This window comes from Thermobia domestica, chromosome 5, assembly GCF_964235325.1.
Source record: "Thermobia domestica chromosome 5, izTheDome1.hap1.1, whole genome shotgun sequence".
Lineage (NCBI taxonomy): Eukaryota > Metazoa > Arthropoda > Insecta > Zygentoma > Lepismatidae > Thermobia > Thermobia domestica.
Genome location: NC_137458.1, coordinates 239,723,945 through 239,746,111, shown reverse-complemented (window position 1 = coordinate 239,746,111; position 22,167 = coordinate 239,723,945). Strand labels below are relative to the sequence as shown.

The 22,167-nt window shown below is 34.9% G+C and overlaps 1 protein-coding gene across 5 annotated transcripts in view; it reads right to left on the bottom strand.

Annotated features, from left to right (window-relative positions):
* LOC145686490 (midasin-like) overlaps nt 1-22,167 on the bottom strand; it is a 536,599-nt gene that overhangs the window by 473,689 nt on the left and 40,743 nt on the right. For all 5 annotated transcript variants that reach the window (XM_081759855.1, XM_081759854.1, XM_081759856.1 and 2 more), the window contains exons 9-14: nt 21,251-21,380; nt 19,041-19,207; nt 16,782-16,900; nt 13,175-13,346; nt 10,593-10,805; nt 1,638-1,752 (exon numbers count right to left, since the gene is read on the bottom strand). In XM_081759855.1, the coding sequence (XP_081615981.1) occupies nt 1,638-1,752; nt 10,593-10,805; nt 13,175-13,346; nt 16,782-16,900; nt 19,041-19,207; nt 21,251-21,380 (916 nt within the window). The remainder of the gene's footprint in view (nt 1-1,637; nt 1,753-10,592; nt 10,806-13,174; nt 13,347-16,781; nt 16,901-19,040; nt 19,208-21,250; nt 21,381-22,167) is intronic.

Genomic DNA, 22,167 nt, shown 5'->3' with positions numbered 1-22,167 from the left:
TATCGAGACTGATAAAATAACCCAAATCATCTCCAGTTTCTCGTCACGGTTCTCGGGAGCTGCGAAGCAACCAGTGGCTCTGGATCACCCAATCTCAGCTAGCTAAGTCATGGCTCAAAGCAAAAGGACAAATAATTGCAATGCGACAGGACCACATACATTCCTGCCAAGTACTGATTGAGGAGACCGCTGTCCCACCAACTAAGGGGAGGAATCAAGTTTCATAATGAACATTGACAAGGCCCAGCTTTCTCTTTCAGAGCATCACACCGTTCAGTATGGTTGGGTGCTATCAGAGTTCTCATTCGCAGTCACCCTACTCCAGGTCGGAAGGTCAATGCTAAACACAGTACAGCAAAGCTGTACCATTAGTCGTGAGACAAACAAAACAAAACAAACGAAGAGATGAACAAAACAAAAAAAGAAAAAAAGAAAAAGAAGAAAAAATCGTCAAATCCCGAAGCTCTATTTGTCACATGCTCAATTTGATGATGCAAGATGCAGCTTTGCCGTGACTGGAGACCAATCCAACACAATCCCAAAACCTGGAAGACCAGAGGCTACTGCAGCATAACGGAAGCGTCACTCTTCTAACGCCGGAACACGGGAATCAAGTGCAAGACCTCACGCACTAAAGGTGCGCGTGCTAGGAAATAACGCAGGGCTCAACTGTAGTCGCATCGACAGCAGTGACACCATACGGCAAAGCTATAAAGCTTTTGCTGTCGATGATGAAATGTTCAGCCCTTACCCATAGTATTAAGATCGCCCGAACAAGGAAGAAAACCGAATTTAAAGGTGTGCACTAAATACTGGGGAATTCTATCTGGAGCAGTCATTTCTAACACCTGAATGTATGACGTAGGAGCTGGCTTTTATGATCAAAGACAGGATATAGAAAACAGACTGAGCAAAAAAAGAGGAATTAACGAGGTAGTGGAATGGGATAAAACAAGATTGACAGTGTTCGATTAGTCATGACTCCACGAATCAGAATCAAACACACCTTGTTTGACACTGCCTTTTATTGACAATTGGTTTTCTGCCTTCTAGCTCTGTGAGAGGAGCTTACTGAGTACCCGAGCAAAGTATCAGGTCACGCAGACGGTTGGAAATGGCTGATCTAATGCGTTATGTAATAAAATTACGATACCTAGCTTAACTTTGATCTTATCTTTATAAAATTGCACAAAGCCACTGGCTTAATTTAATATTATGGTATATACGAACAGAAAATCATTTTACATATACATTTTAATATTTGTCCTTACATTTTCAAAATTGTGTAATACTAGATATTTCCTTAAAATAATGCGTAGTCAGAAATAATTCCGAATTTCTTCTGGTTGATGATGATACACAGTGCACACCGCACGCATTCAGTCTGTGGTAGCTTATTTTTGCAGAGTGGTGATCAATCAGATTGATTTATGTTATATGCTCTTCGCTTATATTCTGCATTATTTCATTACTTTTATATAGATAAAAATTGTTACAAATTACTCTCTTTCATTTAACCTTATCTATTTTCCACATTAATCAATATAATGTTGTAAATATTTGTAAAATGCACGAGATTTCTGAAATCCTTATATTACGAGCTTACACTGTCACACACATATATGAATTAAACTTACCATTATGTGTTCCAAGAATTTCAAGTTTTGATTTCTCGAGAACGTTTTGCAAAATAAGGACTCATAATCCTCTCTTAATGGAGATACTATGTGCTTCAAATTCATTGGTTTAAACCTTAAAAATAAATAAATAAATGTACACATGTATTAATAGAATACATTGTTTAATTAATATTATCCTTTTATGTATCTGAAAAGTTCCACTAAAAGGGTGTGATTCCGTTAATTTTTTTTTAAAATCTTAGCCTGTGTTCAACAGCAAGGCTATATGCGACGTGGACCTATAGCTTAACATGGGATCTGAACTACGTGAACTCCCACTGGAAAGCGAATCTGCTCTCTGGGCTATACCCCTAGATCATCAGGGCTACAAGGATAGGTTAGGAAATGATCAATTTTGGTGTTTCAAACAGTATATGACGTAAACCTTGTCTAAAGTAGTCCAAACAATTCATAAAATTTTTGTGTCTTAGCAGTGAATATATGTACCAAATAGTACATCATAATTTCCAACTTCTGAATTTACTGAGGTACGAGAATAAAGAGAAATCTTCATATTAAATTTTATTACTAGAATTGCCAATAATGACGATCTAAGATTTGTTCAAGTTATCCTCATTAAAGAGAACTGCTGGTATATGAAATTATCCAAAGATGTTTCTTTCAATCCTTGACTTTAACGGTCATTTTCGATCATAAGTCCCAGGCCCGAATCTTATCTATGTTGAAAATTTGATCGAGATCGGTTGAGTAGTTCAAGAGTTATGTTACAAATATAGTGACTTTCATTACATATATATACATTTTCTGTCTGCAAGATAGCTCTTCATCCATCAAACATACCATGGAGATAGGGCTATGCTTGTCAATTTATGAACTATAAGTCAATACTCTATAGAATCAAAAGTCCTTGACATATCAATATATATTATATATATCCACAATCTATTCTTAAGCGCTAAATACATATCTATTCATTAGTGCTAAATATGTAAAACCAGTGAAATGTACAAAATTTGTAACCATTTATTTCCCTTTTAAAAACCCGTGCTGAAATTCACTTTATTTTTTTACAATAAATATAAATGTTTATGTATTACGACTTCAAATATCTTGCAAATGCATTGACTAATATTATTGACCTAAAACTTTGTATGTCTCTTCGATCACTTGATTTGTGTAATTGGTACAATGTATATCTATTTCCATACTGAAGGGAACTCACCACATCTCAGAGATGCACTTTTAAATGTATTTGCTTATACATTTCACAATTCAGTACTACTGGCTTAACTACGGGTCAATCTATCTGAAGAGATCCAAAAATGGCGAAAATAGTTGCTCGACCATCCCCGAAAATTATAAAAATTGGAGTGTGATGAACCGTGTGTATGAGAAGGTCAATAACATCATTCACGCTGTCGTATGTACAAGTGTTCCTGAATGGCGGCCATCGTTCTTGTCGGTGGAATGCCTTTTTTTGCGCATTTACAAGTGTTTACGAAAACTACAATTGCTCAGGATGTACGAATCAGACGAACACCAAACAAAAACGAATGTTTAGAGAGACTAAGGTACACGGAGAATATACACTCTTGCTTCTAAATAAATATACAGGATTGCAAACCAATACATGAAATCACTAGAAAAAGTACAGAAAATTACACATTTGAACGGGGTGTAATTTGGAATGGTATAAAGTGGGGGTGTTTATAAGTATTGTGCTGAATACTATTGCATGTAAAGAGTCTGCAGAAATATCCACACCTATGATACTACTGGCACCATAGATTTATGGGGATCCGAAACTTGAAATTTGTGATTTTGATGCCATGTTAGGGGCGTAATATCTCAGGAGGGCAAAGTGCTAAAAATTGCTGCTTAGGCCACAAGTAATTCCATATGTGAATAAACTATTTCTTTAAAAAAATCAGGATTACATGATACTGACATTACATGGAGAAAAAAAGTTAGGACATGATAAAAACGTGAAAAAAGCACGCGCGTGACGATGGTCGTAGCCCGGAAAAAATTAAATGTTTTGATATGTTTCATGCTGGATTTCAAAAACTATCCATGGTTCAGCAATCAGGCTCGCTTTTGTTTGTGTTCTGTTGTGCAAAAGCTTGCGAGTGGCCTTTGCTCCGTATTTCTAGCTCCATGATCATTGCCATGTCTATATGGTATGGAGATTAACTCTTCTTGCACCCATGACACCCATTGTCGAACTGGACCGCGGTATTAAGGCACTTATGCCCGGTTGCACCAACCGAAGATTAAGATCGGATAAGACAATCCACTGATTATTTATATCTTCGGATAAGAATCTTACATCGTTGCACCAACAGTTTGTGACAAAGGATTAACTTATCCACGAGTAATCGGAAGCTGTATAAAACTATGACGGTTATAACATGAAATCATGCAATATCATGCATTTGATTGGCTAAAACAGTGCAGTAACAATTAAAAACTAATTCGCGTAGCATGTGGTAACTTTTGTGCTAGATATGGGAAGAAAGCGGGTTAAGTTGACTGCTCGGGAAGGCAAATATGTTTGAATGCTTTTGGACAAACATATCCTTTAACAAAAATATAACAAAAGTCATATCAAATACTAAAAAAGAAGCTGTTTCTGATATTCCAATATATATATATATATATATATATATAAGCAGGATGGAGTGGAAGATCCGCCGGCGAGAGTTCATGTAGTTCGGATCTTACATTAAGCTGTAGGACCGCATCTTATATAGCTTCGCTGTTGAAAGCGATGCTAAACTCCAAACCAAATCAAATATAGATATCTATGGTCCAAATACTAAATTGAAAAAAAAAAAAAAAAAAATAGAACAGCTCTGTTCTAGCAGATCAAACTCCCTTATCTGCCTGTTAAGATATTTTCAAGTAAGGGTGGGTAATCCATTTTTCTTAAATAATGTTTGACTACAAACTACGCTAAGCTTCACACAAATACCGTCTTGTCTAAAATCCAACGTTCGGTTTTTTGCACTGAAGTATAGGGTAGGATAGGGAAAAGTAGAGAATATTAGGGTAGAATGCGGTAGCGTAGGTTAGGTTACGTTAGCTCAATGTTTAACCATTATTTTCAAACGTAGGTTAGAAAAATGAAATGGAATCTTTAAGTTTAACGTCCCACATTTATGCCATTTAAGCTAAGGGAGACAAGTGAATGATAGAAGAATTGGTGGAATGAAAATGTTGGAGGAAAGGGAGTACCCTGAGAAAACCCACGGACACGATCTTGTCCAAAACAAATTTACTTGGCCTGCAAGCCAACAAGGGACCCCACGCACCGGAAGTAAGCGCTCCAAATGCAGGGTAGAGTAAGTTAGGTTACGTTACGTTAGGTTACCTTACGATCAATATTTAGGCCACTATTTTGAAGTGTAGGGCAAAGTAGGAAAGGTTAGGTTATGTTAACTCATCATATTGCCATGTCTCACCATCACACTGTATTTAACAGTTATATGAGTACGAGTGGGGGAATAATGGGGACGTCAACAACGAGGTTACATGTCCCCGTCTCGCCCCCCACGACTCTGTTCGGACAACCTTTTTAAAACTCAAATTTTGACATAGATTTACATATACATCGCTGCGCCAGTTCCGCTGAAAAAAATAGCAATAGTTTAGGTTTACATTTGCGTCGCCAGTTGGTTATACTTCATTCCAGAAAGTAGCACTGGTGTACGTAAATATGGTCATCTTAATTAAGTAAAGTTTATTTTAGTAGTTGACTGTTGGGTTTGCATAATGTTACCAATTGGCGATGCGGTGCAGATTTACGTACGGATCCAGCACAAATTCCTTGCATATATACTTCTTTTTCAGTAAATCGACTTTCTGTATCTTAAATAATCATCCTTAGAGTGAGGACTTGCATTCCTTTGTACAGATTCATTTTAGGGGAACTTCAGTGTATGTATACGATAAGAACTATTGCGCAAAAGACACTAACCAACTCTTGTTAGATTGTCACTAAAAGCATGAATGCTATCTAAGCAAGTTGCGGTAGGAGCGCAGAGGAGTGACCCGATCGGCAGCGAGGGTGTGCGTCAGCGAAGGTGGGTATAGTTATAAACGAGGATAGTGCAAACACTATATATGGCATCAAATTATCTTACATGTTGAATAATGTATTTGTACGTTACTAAAAACGTTATAGGTAATATTCCGGTTTTTTATTTGTATATTTGTGTCCCAAATTAAGGGTTAAGTGCTGTATCGCCGGACCAGTTTTAGGAAATTTACCGGGTAAATTGGTTAATTTATTTTCATTTCTGATGAAGAATGATTGAAAGTCATGTGATGGGAAAAGTTGAAGTTAAGGAAGTGTCTATTGTTGGTTGTTTTCGATGTAAGCGGCATTGCATATGGAGGAGGAAGGGACTATTTAGCAGAGAGGTACACTTGTTATGACTTAGTGGCAGATAAGGCAGTGTGGAAATGGCGCGTATGTGTCAAAGTTCAGACACTCGTATTTGTGAACCAACCTAACCTGCTTAGTGGCCACTATGACAATGTGTTTCTGCAAACAGTGCCGACAGTGTATTTTATGTTACTAGTGAATAGTTATTAGTATGAATCCATGACAAGTGCTATTGAAACTCGTATCATTACCAAATTCCACATATTTTCACTAGCCACTAAAAACTAAATTTCTTCAATTCACGAACTATAATAAATAAGTCAATGAATAAAATAAATAATATAATGAATTAGTGCAAGTATGCTACTTTAATCGGTCCATTGTAGTAATGACAGATATTTATTGATACAAATATCACTTTCTTGCTTTAGGAACAATTGAAATAAGCACAGTAACACTATTTATATCCACATAACCACATAAACAGCCAAATTATTGATATAACCTTCTGCAAGCAATCTTGCAACAAAACGCTGTAAGATATCCAAAACAATACTTCGACAGGCAAAAACGATTACAAAATGCATCATCCTGAAGTACTCAAAAGGATTTTCCCTGTCTCATTATTCTTCTAGGTCGGATAGCATATTCTATCTGTTCAAGCACTTCAGGTTCATCTAAAATAGCCAAATCTTTTGCAAGCATATTCACTCTACTCTCAGCTGATCACGACGTTCGCAAGGATTAATCTCCCGTTTTCGATGGCTAATCTTAATTCGACGATTTGGCGACATAATCTTCAGATCAGTATTGGTGCAACACATTATCCTCACTTCGATGATTAACTTTAGTCTAATCCCTATCCATGGATTAATCCTCGGTTGGTGCAAATGGGCATTAATGTATCAGCAAAGTATCATTGAAATCCGATCCCAGTTACGGATGTAAATGTGTTCACAAGGTTGCGTTACACCTATTTATCCTATCTTGCTGAAAATGGCGTAATTGTGAAAAACATTTATAATGATCGTTGTTTTCCTTCTCTTCTATGGCATTACAGAAATAGCTTTTAGTAGCTGTAATTACAACAAGTTCTCGGAATTACACGATTTAAGCAGTGTTGCAAACTTTAGCAATGTTTATCATATCTCCGTAATGGTTTGAGGTATCGAAATGCTGTAAACGGCAAAACAATTTACACACCTATTACAAACCATACAAGTAACTGGATATGATATTTATCTCAGCATTTTTCGAAATAAAGGCTTTCAAAAAAATTAAAATTTCCAAGCCCTGGTAACTTCGTTCCTATTCATTCGACCAACGACAGTGGTATCATACACTAAACTACTTTTGATGTGCATTATCCTGTGCATTTCCGTTATGCTGTATTTGCGTTAGAGGCTTCCGAACTTTGGATGTGTGAGATATTATAACATCCTTAGTTTGCAACACTGAATATTTTAAGTTTACGTTTGACACGTTGATTTGAAATATGTAATAAACTATCGTAGTTCCATTTGAAAAAATATAACTTTATTATGAGTTGGCAACACTGTAGTTGGGTGATTCTGTGTAATACATACATAGATGTCCCCCTCCTTATACTTGCTTCGTGCAAAGTTTCGCTTTTCTCTCTTTTGGTTTGTCCGTTATAGCGGATAGTCATGAAAAATTGACCACCCTGTAAACGTGACAATGATCATGGAGCTAGAAACACGGAACAAAGGCCACTCGCAAGCTTTGGCATAACTGAACACAAACAAAAGCGGACCTAACTGCTGAACCATGCGTAGTTTTTGAGATCTAGCATGAAACATATCAAAACATTTACATTTTTCCGGGCTACAACCATTGTCACGAGCGTGCTTTCTTTTTACCATGTTAATACTTTTTTCTACATGTAATAGTCATGATTTTTTTTTTTAATAGTTTATTCACATACAGAATTACTTTGTGGTCTAAGCAGCAATTTTTAGCACTTTGCCCTCCTGGGATATTACGCCCCAAACATGGCATCAAAATGACAAACTTCAACTTTCGGACCCCCATAAATCTACGGTGCCAGTAGTATCATACGTAGAGACGCGATTTTTTGGTGCCACGCAAAAACGCAAAATGTATGTTTTGTATCAAAACCTTCTGTACCTAAAATACATATTTTTTCACTATTTGTTACGATATATAACGTTCGCGATTAAACGCAAAATTCTGTCGAATTAGCGAAATTTGCAACAAGTCTCAATATTCCACGAAACGTACGCAAAAGTGACAATTTTTGGACGCTTTTACGATTTACTCATTATCATTATTTCTCCCTTCTACATACTTGACCGTAAGTAAACGCTACTAGTTCGTCATTTGTCTACCACAATGAAATATGGGACTGCGGATGTCTGGAGCCAGCCCTCCCTCTGTTTTCTTGGCTGCAACGAGTGTGGTCCCAGATTTGCCTCGTGTATTTCTGAATGGCAAAGCAACCGGTACCAAGCCGAAAATCACAACATATTTCGATAAAGCACACGAATTTAAAGATCATAGTACTGTGTTTTTTGATGCACGTCAAAAAAATAGAAATGTATAAATTTTGTAATATTAGACTAGACTGGAAGCGACGCGATTCGTGTGAGAAGCACAACGAAAGTGAAAATCACAAAAAGAAGTTGTTTTGTGAAAATCGTGCGAAAAAATAAATATCAGTGGAGGAGTTCCTGAACATTGCAAAAAAGGCAAAGCAGAATACTGTGAACAATAAAGTTATATTTTTCTATTAATACTCTCTCTGTGTTCTTTTCTTTAAATGATACTTTTATTCAATGAGGATGCTTAGTGTTGTTTTTAAAAAACTCAAATATTGTTTAATACAGTTCTGCATGAGCTCATGTTATGATGATTTGATGAGTGGTGGAAATTAAGGTAAATCAACAGGTAACTAATTGTAATTACCCAGGAAAATAGTGTTCTTACATTGAATTTTTAATCACCAATTTTATCCCGCTTTACGCATATTTTTATAACGAAATTACGAATTTTTACCACAAAATTGTGTCTAACCATAGGTGTAGATATTTCTGCAGACTATTTACATGCAATAGTATTCAATACAAAACTTATGAACTCTCCACTTTATGCCATTCCAAATTATAGCCCCTTTAAAAGTGTAATTTTCTGTACTTTTTCTAGTAATTTCATTTATTGGTTTGCAACCCTGTATATTCATTTAGAAGCAAGAGTATATTTTCCGTGTACCTCGGTTTCTCCTCTAAACTTTTTTTGTTGTTGTTGTTGTTGTGGGTTTGTCTGACACGTACATCCTGAGCAACTGCAGTTTTCGTAGTCTTGCAAATGCAAAAAAAAAAAAAAAAAAAAAAAAAAAAAAAATGGCACTCCACCAACAACAAAGATGGCCGCCATTCAAGAACACTTCTACACTCATGTCCAAAATAATTGTCGCATATCTATAACTGTCTTCTTGTAAGATTATTATTTGATAATGATTTTGCAGGGTACTTTTAATACTAATACTAGTTGTATCATCGGGAAATGTATATTTGTTGTAAATTTCATAGGAAAAGAATTATAAATACGAAAATTACAATGCGTAAAACAAAATGTTGCTAAATGGACAAGAAAGTTTTATAGTTCTTATTTACTGCTCTTTTGACATGAAATTTTCCACATGCATGTCTTTGCCGATTATACACATACTAACATTTTAAGAAATACCGAGCGATTTCGATACCAAATTATATTCCTACAACAACATATTTATAGACATGCGTCAATAAATTTGGACATGAGTGTACGTACGACAACGTGAACCGTGTTATTGACCTTCTCATACACAAGGTTCGTCACACTTTTTTTTTAATAATAATAATAATAATAATAATAATAATAATAATAATAATAATAATAATAATAATAATAATAATAATAACTTTCGGGGATGGTCGAGCAACCACCTCTAGACCACTTCATATGGATTGATCCCTATATAGTAAGGGATATTGTCTGAGCCAGTAGTAGTGCTTCCCTTAATCATCTTAATTGTTTGAAATACATCAGATTCGGTAGTATTAGTATATAGACTAAATCACACTTCCTAGGAGATGAAGAATTCATATCGTGACTGTTTGTATAATTACTTAAGTGTAAATAAAAATTACTGCTAAAAACATCTTTAACCAGTTGCACGACATATGTAACTAATTTGTCATATTTAATTTCAGTTACTATTTGTTTGCCATCAGAATTTTATTTTATTTTATTTTTCAGAAATACTACTGATATTGATAACACTGTTCTCCAGATTGAAATAGTAGAATTTCCTCTCTTCTAAACATTTCTTTTCGACAATTTTTCCTAGAATTGAGTACTATTAATCCCCTATATTGTTTTTCGCTTGACTTGCTTTGGCAAAATATTTAGTTTCTAAATAATAATAATAATAAATAATGAAGTGAAGTGAAATACACAGTTAACTTTTTTCTTTTGCAAAACACTTTTAAAACAATCAACAAAATGTTCTACTACGACTAATTAAATAAATTGATACGTACCCTCCCAGTAAGTCAGTACTGTCACTTTGTTGGTTCATATTAATAACTATTAACCGGTGGCCTGTTTCTTCGGCTAAATATTGAACAGTTGAAGTCTTGCCAGTTCCTGTTTCACCAACCAGAAGCACCGGTTCTTTCCTCCATACACAACATGCTATTCTCTCCAGAAGTTGAGCTGCTGGTCGTGTAAAAGAATATGTCGATTTTGACTTTCTGAAAAATAATACCAGTGTTATCAGGTACTTTCAAAGAAGAAAATAGTTTTAACTATAAAGACATATACCATATATATATACTTGTGTGTGATATACGGAAATGTTTTTCTGAAGTTATTATTTCATGTTCATTTAAAACACCAATGAAGAAATAATAACTGAAGAGTAAATTTGATTTTTATTCAAAATATGCTTTATTAAGCAAATGAAAATGAAATGAAATCTTGGAGTTTTACGTCCCACGGTTATGCCGGTTAGGCTAAAGGAGACGGTGATTATGAGAGATGAGTGAAATGGTGGAATGAAGAAAGGGGGAGGAAACGGGAGAACCCCGAGAAAACCCACGAGCACGGTGTTTGTCCACCACAAAGTTCACTTGGCGGAGGCTGGGATCGAACCCGGGACCCCAAGCACCAGAGGTGAACGCTCTACCACTGAGCCACCGCGCCCCCTATTAAGCAAATGAATAAGTTTGTGTTGAACTGATATCTACTTAAAGCTTATCAAACTATGTCGTATAGTTTGTTAAGCTTTGAGTAGACATCAATTCAACACAAACTGTCATTTGCTGAATAAAGCACATTTTGTACACAAAAAAAGCCTTATTCAAATTAACTCTTCAATTATTATTTATTTATTTATTTGTGTTTTAAATGAACATGAAATAATAACTTTAGAAAAACATTTCCGTATATCGCACACAAGTATAACAGTAATGACAATCATGTATTTTTTAAACTTGAACAAATTGTCTAAGCTGGTGGTGTTTTTTGAATATATAAGGAGCTTTATCAGGGTTTCCACAGATTTTTGTAAAGTGCTTTCCGTCATCTTTCCTGATTTTGTCTAACGAAAGTTCAATTTTTCCACTTTTTCGTAATCCCATTAGTTTAGTAAGATACCGTCCTGTAACTTAACTTTTACATAAATCTCAAATGTGATAATTGCACAGCGGTATAATACACGATAGTGGGCTTACCTGTGAAAATTTCAGATTTTTAAACATTATCCCAACAAACATAGTGCACTTCTTTTTTTCGTTTTTCAAACATCGCAACTGATAAAGGAAGCAACTCCCAGCGTTAACTTTTTGTTTTCAATATAGCACAGTAAGTAGCTACACATCCCCAAACAATTAAACCTAAGATTACATTCCTTCTTGGGCCATATACCTTCAAACAATGCAAATTTGTCATTTTCGATATCAACTGCTTAGGTGGATTTGGACTATACTGTATACAAATTTCATTAAATATGTACTGGACATAAGATTGAATGTTCATTGTTGAATAAAATTGTTTTTGTTTCATCAATTTAGGGTTCACCAACTCTAAGTAATATCAGTTAACGCAAATTCCTCTAAACGAAAAACTCAGTGCGTATTTTCAAATAAAAATGACTGTCCATCAGAGCTGGGACCACGAAAATAATAATAACAATAATAATAATAATAATAATAATAATAATAATAATAATAATAATAATAATAATAATAATAAATAAAAATGAAACAATATTTGTTATAGGATGGTCAACTAACCAATTATTTTTTTCTCTGCTACACATGACATGAACAGATTCAGGAATTAGTAGATTAAGGTAGTTGTTTTACGTTAAAATTGAATAAAATGAATTACGAATACAAATTGTGTAAATAAATGTATATTCTCACAACAATACACCGTCACGGATGAAAACTTGCACTCCAGTTGGATAGAGAATAGTGCTCCTTACATACTTCCCTGAACTTATTTATTTCTGTCCAAACTAGCAGTAACTTCCGACTGTATGATTAATTGAAGCAACAGGTAAGATATTAGGTTCATAGCCAAATTTTGCTATGTATATTTCTAAATTCAAGATGATGTTTTTTGTCCCACTTTCATGCCCGAAACTTAAGATTGTCTTACGCGACATTTGATGAAGAGGGATTTTTCTTTTTACCACTTTAGCCTTGAACGTTCCCAGATTCAGTGGACCTTTCTAGGGAGGAAGGCTAAGGAAGGAGAGTTTGTATCTGATTTGAATTTTAGTGTAGTTTTGCAGTAAGTTCTTAACATATATCCAGTATGTGCTGTAGATGTATTTTTTGTAATCTTTTATTTTAAAAAATTGGGGGTCGTCTGGGATTCAGAGTCGTCTTAGATTAAAAAAAAAAATACACCACTTATTTTTAAGTAAGTATTTAAAAATACTTAATATGATGAAAAAAAAGTGTTATTTGGTCTATCTGTATTGTGAAACTTACAAAAGCAATTCTGAATACTAGCCACATTGTACTTTCCTACTGCTTGTGTTAAGCATGTCTATTCCAAGGTCTTATCTTGATTCGTAATTTATCATAGTTCCACAATTTTAAATACTTACCTTTGGAATTTGACTACACTCTCTTGTTGACGAGGAATGCTAACTCTACCCACTGTGAACGATGTTGCAGAAGCAGAAACAACTGGTTTGTGCGAATTGCAGAAGAAATCAGCTTTTGTTCTGACAATTCCCAAACACGCACTAATCGCAGATGCTAACCGTAGTTGTGATGCTGAAATAAAAGAATTGTGTTTAATTTCAGAGACGAATTGTGTTTTCTTTCTCCATTCTCTCCAAACGTCATGAAAAATAAAGCATTGCTCAATCTTTTAATAATATGAGTAGTCAACTCTGTAGGCAATATACATACAGGAAAAAAAAAAACTTTCTATAGTAATATTTTTGATAGATTTTGTAATATTTCAGACACTTCGAACATAATCTTAATTTCTAAACTGTGCATTTCCTTCTATTCTTTAACATTTCCCTATCTTAAGCGACCACTTCTTGCCTTCAGCTATGAAGCAGCAGCACAGAATTTTGATTTTTTACTAAAATAAAGAATTATGTCAGTAATGACAAAAACTATCACATTTGAACAGTAGGAATATAAAGTAAAACAACAATCTTTAATTACCCCAAAGGGTACCAAAGTCCGATATACAAAGATAGAATTAACGGCAACGATAGCCGAGATCACATATCACCGATGTAAAAGTCACCTGATTGGCCACAGTCCTTCGTCACGGAGTTTGGTTCAGGAAGGTAAACAAGACTGTTTACTTTCTAAACTGAACACACTAAATACAATAAACCAAAAAGCATTAGCAAGTCTTAATATTCGGCCTAAGCATGAGTCGGCTCTAACTGTTAAACAGGTACACGCAAAAGAGAAGATGAAAACTATTTATAGAATATGTTAGTAACTCATCTAGTACATAAATATTTATTAAAATACATAAATAAATGTTACCACGATGGCTACAAATCTTGAGGTAAAAAAAAAATCACTGACTTTTCTCGCTTTTCCAGAACATTTTTTGAACCTTTACTTGATAAGTAATTAGCCACACAGACTTTGCCATGTTCATGGAGAAAACAAGACCACGAAAACATATCAATGATGACACATAAGCAATATGGTTTTCCCTAATCAACTAGAATACCGAATAATACAAAAACAATTCCTGGAATGAAATTTTAGAACAATGACCTAATGTAAATTCCTACACAAAAGCAAGAAATTAAATATCATCCTTGAAATTTTGGTCTTCATAGCTTTAAGCTCGTTCAGAATTATTTTTCTTTTTCTTTCTTCAGCTTTCTTCTGTTTCTTTTCCTCTTCCACTTGTCGTTGATTTATTACTTCTGCAAAATGAGTAAGAGCATTTCGTGCATAATGAATCATGGATAGTTTCTCAAGGCCACCGAAGAAACTACTGGATTGTACACAAGTCTCTGTTCTTCTAGTTTCTTCTTTAAAATTACCTGCTGCATATTCCGAACTGATTAAATACTCTTTCTAGATTTGAATTTTCATTAGGCAAAATCAAGACCATTTTAACATCTTTTAAATTATTATACTCTGAAAAGTATCCAAATTCTTTAGACAAAATTATACAAACACTAGTCAGTTCTAGAATGCTAACTCATAATTGTTTTACAATTTGAATTCGAACCAAATTCTCTGAACTGCGTCACAACTCTGTTTGCCTTATTGCTATCTAACAATTTATTTTCAACTACTTTAACAAAAAGAAACTTCATGCGATTCACTCCAACACCAAATCATGCAGAAACATTACGATCCAAACACGAAAGAGCTCTACTTAATTTAACTTGAAGGTGGCTTCTTCAGAACAAATTTCAGTAGACACTTCCTGCTATTTTGACAAAATCTAAAATGTCCAAATCCGTTATCGGTTGACATTTCTTAAAGGCTATATGTGTAGCAAAACCAATGTCAACATTTTCTTTATCAACCGATAAAGCGTTGTAAAGAAATGGACAGAAGAGTGCCAGTCTGAAATGCAGTAACATTTTCTCTCTTCCAACACACTTGACACAATCTGATAGCTCGAAGAGCTGGAAACTTTCTTATCCTTCCTGACACCTTCAATACACAACAGAAGATACGAATAAATGTCAATAGCTGGCTCACTAAGCAACACTACTATTTTTCAGCTGGAAATTTTTCTGAGCCTCTATAGTGAGTGTACTTGGCACAGCGTGCTGCAAATCCTAAAATAACTTATACAGAACTCTTAAGAATTTCCACGATTCTCCAATCCGTTACTCAAATGTAGCCTTCAATGCTCCATACAAAGTAAGCCACAGCTCCTTATATCAAGTATTTAGCTGAAATGCCCGTTCTCCGCACGGGGAAGACAAAGTTTATGCAGTAAATCATATTTGAAGGTAAAGAAACGAGTGAGGTAAATATATAAGGAAGAGCTAATAACAAAGATTCAATATTAGTGAAATTTATAAATAACAAGGATGCGAATTACTTTTGAGGTCAAAATTACTGATTTTACTAATTTTAAATCAGAAAATACTGACCAAATACTGAAAATACTAAATACATATATTAAATTGGCCACCCTACTCCCCACTAAATAGCTGGAAGCATATGTTAACTCAGTTATTAACACATTTTGCAATATAATATGACAATAAGTATATTAAATTAAAGAGATGAAAAAAATACTAAGATTGTCTGTAAAACTGTCTAAGCAAAGCAAGTACATAGAAAACTGAATTGCAGTAAACTCATTTTCACAAGATGAAAAATAATTACAACTGCCCAGGCCACTTTTTTTCCTTGCCTCCTTTTACTCATACAAACTCAAGAATATGATTATGATGTTCACTCCTTTTTGGATTTTTTCTTGAAAAAGGTAGTAATTAATCAAGACTTACGTTTTACAATATTTTTCTGAATTTTATCAGCCTTTTGTTTCTTTTCATCAGCTTCTTTCTTCATCTTTGTGAAACTGTCAACCGTTACCTGTGCTACATCGGCTCCAACAAACTCCTTGTTCTTAATGGCCTCTCTCAACCGTTCATTTGCTTCCTTCAGTAACCTACCAGATGTTCGTCTCTTCTCATTTTCTTCATCCCTTACACGTTTTAAAGTACATTCTTTTCCTTCAATTGTTTCTCTCTCAAGTTTCTATTTTTTTTTTTAATTCTGAATATATACATATATTCTGAATATATATATACAAGATGTGGATTCTGAATTCTGAATATATATATACAAGATGTGCCTCCTCTTCATGCATCTCATGTAGAGCTCCCTTAATGTGCAAATGAGCATTGAGAACCCTTTCTAACATGTTAATCACTCTTGTTTATTTTATTTTATTCATTTGTTTATTTTTCTAAAATACATAATCAAGAAATTAACAGTGTGTAATTTTGTTCTCCAATGACGGAATACAAAAATGCTGAACACACAAAGAAAGAGTATGACTCCCCATCAATTATCTTTGCTCTTGTCGAATTTTCACTACCTATATGGTCTTTAACTTTTGCTAATCGTTAACAATATATTACTCTTATTACTAATCATGCAAATTATTTACGACTTATTTGTAGAATTTACATACCTCATTTACTTTAGTAAAACAAAATGTAGAAAATATAAATATGAAAATCTTACCTGAACCACTAACACTACAGCAGAATACATCAATGGCGTCTTGGAATACTTTCAATGCTGAAGCTATTGACGACACATCATAATCTTCGACAGCTCGAGAACACCACTTGATGAGATCTCTGAAATAATTTTAATAAAATTAAATTTAAAATAACATGAACTATACAAAATGAAATTGTTAGTTTCATGTTCCCCAGTAATGCTCTACTGATTAAATACAGGGTGTTTCAAAACAACACCGACAACGTCTGGGAGGTGATTCCTGACACCAAAAAAAGACGAAAAGTATAGACCAACCTGGGTGCACAAGTGCTTCCTTTCTGAGTTATAGGCTGCCAAAAACATGAAAAAATGAACTTTAAAAGTTTATAGCTCCGAAACTATGGTATCTACCGTAGTCGGGTCAAGACTTTACCTAGGAACTAATATGTGCTCTATCCAAAAATACATGTTTCAGAATCCTAAAGTACTCACGCAACAATTTTTGTACAGGCAGTTTGGTTACGGGCATATAATCTGAAGTACTACAAGATTCTGAAGCATGTATTTTTGGATAGAGCACATATTAGCTCCTTAGTAAAGTTTTGACTCGACTACGGTAGGTCCCATAGTTTTGGGGCCATGGACCTTTAAAGTTCATTTCTTCACGTTTTTGGCAGCCTATAACTCCGAAAGGAAGCATTTGTGCACCCAGGTTGGTCTATACTTTTTGTCTTATCTTGGTGTCAGGAATCACCTCCCAAACGTTGTCGGTGTTGATTTGAAATACCCTGTATAATTTATACCAAATAAAAGTAAGATGCAGTTGTATTCACACAAACGCAAATGAAAACTGATAGTGGAAAACTTGTAAAACGAAAACAACAAAAGGAAATGCAAAAATTTAGAAAAAACTTTCACTCACACAGCTGTTTACCAGAAACTGTGAGCAATATATATTTCTACATGAGAAAGCAAGAAAAATTCAACAGTTTTTTAAAAGGAAGTATTTTATGTCTAGTACCACAGTAAATTTCACGGGTTTGTGGTTAGGTCAACTGCACCAGCTTCATAGACAATTGTTCATATAATGGGAGTTAAATTTCGAAGACTTCCTATGATTAAAATAGTTTATTCTGTGTTTTTGTTTTTCTCTTTACTGTGCCCTAATAATCATGGACGTCAGCATAAAAGTTAGGCTAAGTCCAGTCTTTATAGTAAATTGCTTTTCATGAGAATCAGTGAATGATTATCTTGGAAACTTAATTCAATTAAAATATACATCTCGCAAGTTAACACATTCTGGAAATTTCACTTCATAAATTCTTAACAATATTGAAAGAAGAAAAATGTCAAACATGAAAACTAGTCCATATTCGATAAATGTCGATTGTGAGCTATGGAACTGGTAAGTAAATTGGAGCATAATATAAATTCCTTGGCTCCAATACTACACAAACGGAGATATAGACTGTTACAATTACAATGTATAAATCAAGAGAAGAATGCATGTGTAATATAGTCATCAAAGTAACTGAAACACCGATATACTGCAACATGTAATCTTCGTGAATTAGTAACATGAGTTACGTATTGCGACTGTTCTGACTTAGTGCCACTGTGAAATAGGCACCTGTAGAAACCTAGGGAGTAAAGGTGACCGGATCATCGTGCTGACATCATCTTGTATTTGCTGAAGTCTAATGAAATATGATTCCTTAGTTTCATCCTGCTCCTAAGCCTTCAATGGTCTGTCTCAAATGAGAGACACCTTTTACCTTTAGGAGTAATTGATTGATACGTATTTTATGTAACAAATTAAAAGAAACCCATTTTTAAAAGTAAGGAATGGTTTGGATTTCTATTAACGTTAACACCGTGATTCCTTTATTATTTTCTTACAGTGCGTAATTATGAAACAAAGGAAAATATATCAGGATTACTGGCTATAAAATGACTTAACCCACTCAATGAGGCAAACTTAGTACATTTTTTTTTTTTTTTTTTTAATCCTACAGTGTGTCCCAAAAGCCTGGAATTAAGAGTAAAATATAACAATTTCATTTTTTTTCGAGGATTTGCGGCAGCTGATATCTAGAATCAGCATGCTTGACCACATTGATCTCATTATCAACATATACATAATAGAATAGTAACATCTACTGATCTATAATAAGTCCTTTCTAACATGACCTATAAAATATACTATTGCTCCAGACATTTGGTGCACCCTGTATTTTAAGAAACAGTTTTTTTTTTTCCCCACTATGTTTGACTAACCTTGTTGAAATTAAACGGCCGCTTGTGATGGACAGAATATCACTTGTATCATCCTTTTCAGAACTACCAGAACCTACTACTGCTTGTAACGATGACTCATGTTGTCCCAAAGAAAATAGAAGAAATACGTCCAATACTTTGTTCGCTATAGTACGTAGCACTGGAAACTAAGAAAAAAAAAAAAAAAAATATGGAGTTCTACAAGAATAAAGTACTTACATGAAGTTAAAACAGGTTATTCAATGCAAGTATTCAAATCATTGTTACAACGTATTAATACAGTATTTTTGCTATATTGGCCAACTACTACACTGGTGGAAATGCAATCAAAGGACACCCCGTATACGTCGATTAGGATGAAGTTCACAGCACAAAATGAGTGTAGAGGGTAGTTTGAAGGCCTTCAAAAAACATGACGAGTTTGGTTATGCAAATTTGTTGTGTATGGATACCAGTTTGTGTCAAACGCCAAGACGACGCCAGCGAATGCCCATTGTGCAATTAAATGACTTCGATCGTTGTCATATAAGACAAGGCGGCAATAGTCCGCCTTTCCAGAGAACCGTCGCTCGTGTGACTTGTAATATGTCAATGGTCTAGTGGTATACACAATGATACGAAGTTTTATATAGTTGACGTGCCATCCAGTACTACCTAGATTCACCGGAAAGCGCCTGGACCGACAGCCAAGCGCAGTCACATCTACTGCAGCTATTCATGAGTGAGTCACATCTACTGCAGCTATTCATGTGAGTGTACTAACATTACACACTCGATTGCTGAAGGCAGGTCTACGTTCCCGTGTGCAGTAACGAAGTAAAGAGAGGGCAGTGATATTTAGCGTTGACAGTGATTTCTGTTTTGAACACAGTGACGGTCGTGTGTGCGTGTCTGTAGACTAACAGGTAACAAGAAAAACCGAAAGTATGATCACACCCGTCATACAGGACCTACATCAGGTATTCTAGTATGGAGGCAAAAATCTGCATGCACTGGTCTTCATTCAGAGATGTACCACTTGTGCGTCGTATATTCATGACATCTGTACTCCAATCTTATCTAGAACCTTGGGGAACCCTAACAGGATAACGTGGACCTAATACTACCACGGCAAATTATCGTCCTCTACTCGACATACGTCTTCAACCCTGATCTGCTACATCTCCGGAAGACCTATCAAGCGTGTGTGTAGTGCCTAACCGTCAGTAGGACTGGCAACAACTATCGCCTGGTTACATAATATCTACAGTGAGACTGCGATATTATACCCAGAGAGACATTCAGCATTAGTACAACCGGCTACCTGACCTGCTTGCATGATTCGTTGCTCGGAGTGTTTACGTACTGTGATGATGACGGCATGTCTCCCGGATACTTTGTTGGGATCATCATCACTACCCATCAGCTTCTTGTGTATTAACTTTGGGTTAGATCTTTGAATTTCTTCAGGGTATTCTTACAAGTGTTTCCACCAGTGTATAAGCGACGTTTAAAAAAAGAAACCACGGCAGCCATTTTAAGAGCAAAATACTTAGATAATTAGTGGTACAGCTGCGTCGAACAAACCTAACGGCTTCAAATTACTTTTCACAAAATCAAATATCTTTAAAATTTATAAAATTCAATATACAACAAAGATTTTGCAATAACGTTATTTATTTGAACATAATTCCATTGATATTTTTCTATGTTGTACCCTTGACCATCGATGCAATTCTGCTAACCACCACTAAATAGACGTCCTTTTGTGAAACAAAAAAGTTATATAATTCGTTTTCCATGCATGCTTCCGTACGTCTGTATTTTAGCTAAATACAAGATTTCTATATTGCTTGTTTCTGTCTGCCTAGTGGGCTTTGTGGTGGGCAAACATTATGTCCTGGCTTTTCTCAGGGTTCTCCCGTTTTCTTCCACTTTCGTCATTCCACTATTTTCACACTTTTCGTCTTACTATCTCCTTTAGCCTTGTTGCCTAATCTTGGAACGTTAAACTGAAAAAGGAAAAAGTAGTTTCTGCCTCTACAATGCACTTACTTCTTGTTACCTATTTCTTACTTCAAGTAATACAAAAGTTACTGAAATTGATTTTAGTTTTAGAACTAGCGATAAAAAAGAAGAAAAAAAGAACCAGTTCTGGAATAACGAAAATCTGGGATTCGAAGCCCAATCTTTCCTTTGTGAGTAGGCATGTACCTTCTCACGAAACTCACCATTGTCTGTATAACCTCAATCAGTTCTTCTCTTGACAAGGGTTCTACATCAACTTTTAACCAATACTTATCCAAAAGACTGGAAGGACCAATGCGTTGCTTATGTAAACCACTCGAGGATCCCACTAATCTGCAAATAAGAAAAATGTTTACATCTTTCATAATGTACAATGCGAGACACACATATATAGAGTCATTGTCAAAAGTCTGAGAACATAACTGATTTTTTTCTGTTTTAATATATATATATCCATACAAAACTCAGTTTGTTGGACTTGTTCTGTAAAATAAACATTATTGTTCATATAAAGAAATTAAAACATATGGTCCTGTTTCCAATTAGACAAATTTATTGAGTATATCTGCGTTCAACAAAATGCTTTGATAAGAGCTTTACACATTTCAGGCATTTGTTTGATTAATTTATTGAACTTTTGCGAACCTATCCGATTCCAGTAGCACTGAAGAGACTTCCAAAGACCTTCAGTATTCATTGGCATCTATTTACAGACTCTTCTGTCAAGTTCATCTTACAAGAGATCGTTGGGTAACAAATCCGGTAACTGTGACGACTACTCCATCTATTAGTGATGTAAGCGTCTTCTTCGCATTGCAGACAATTACTGCATAGCTTGGAAGATTGTTTGGGATGGTAATCCTCTTGTAGTACAAACTTACTTACTGTCCCAAATCCGCATTCTGATTAAATTCCATGCCTCACTTAAACGTTTTGAAACATGTTTTTGTCCATTATTCCATTAATTCGAACTAAATTATCAGTTTGGTAGTCTATAAAACACTACCTTCTCCGTGCCATGCTGTAGGTATTACACGGGCGGAATATAAGCGCTCTTGAGAACGACGATGCACAGATTTCTAGCATTGGAAAGCGAAAAGTTGGAATTTAGATTCGTCAG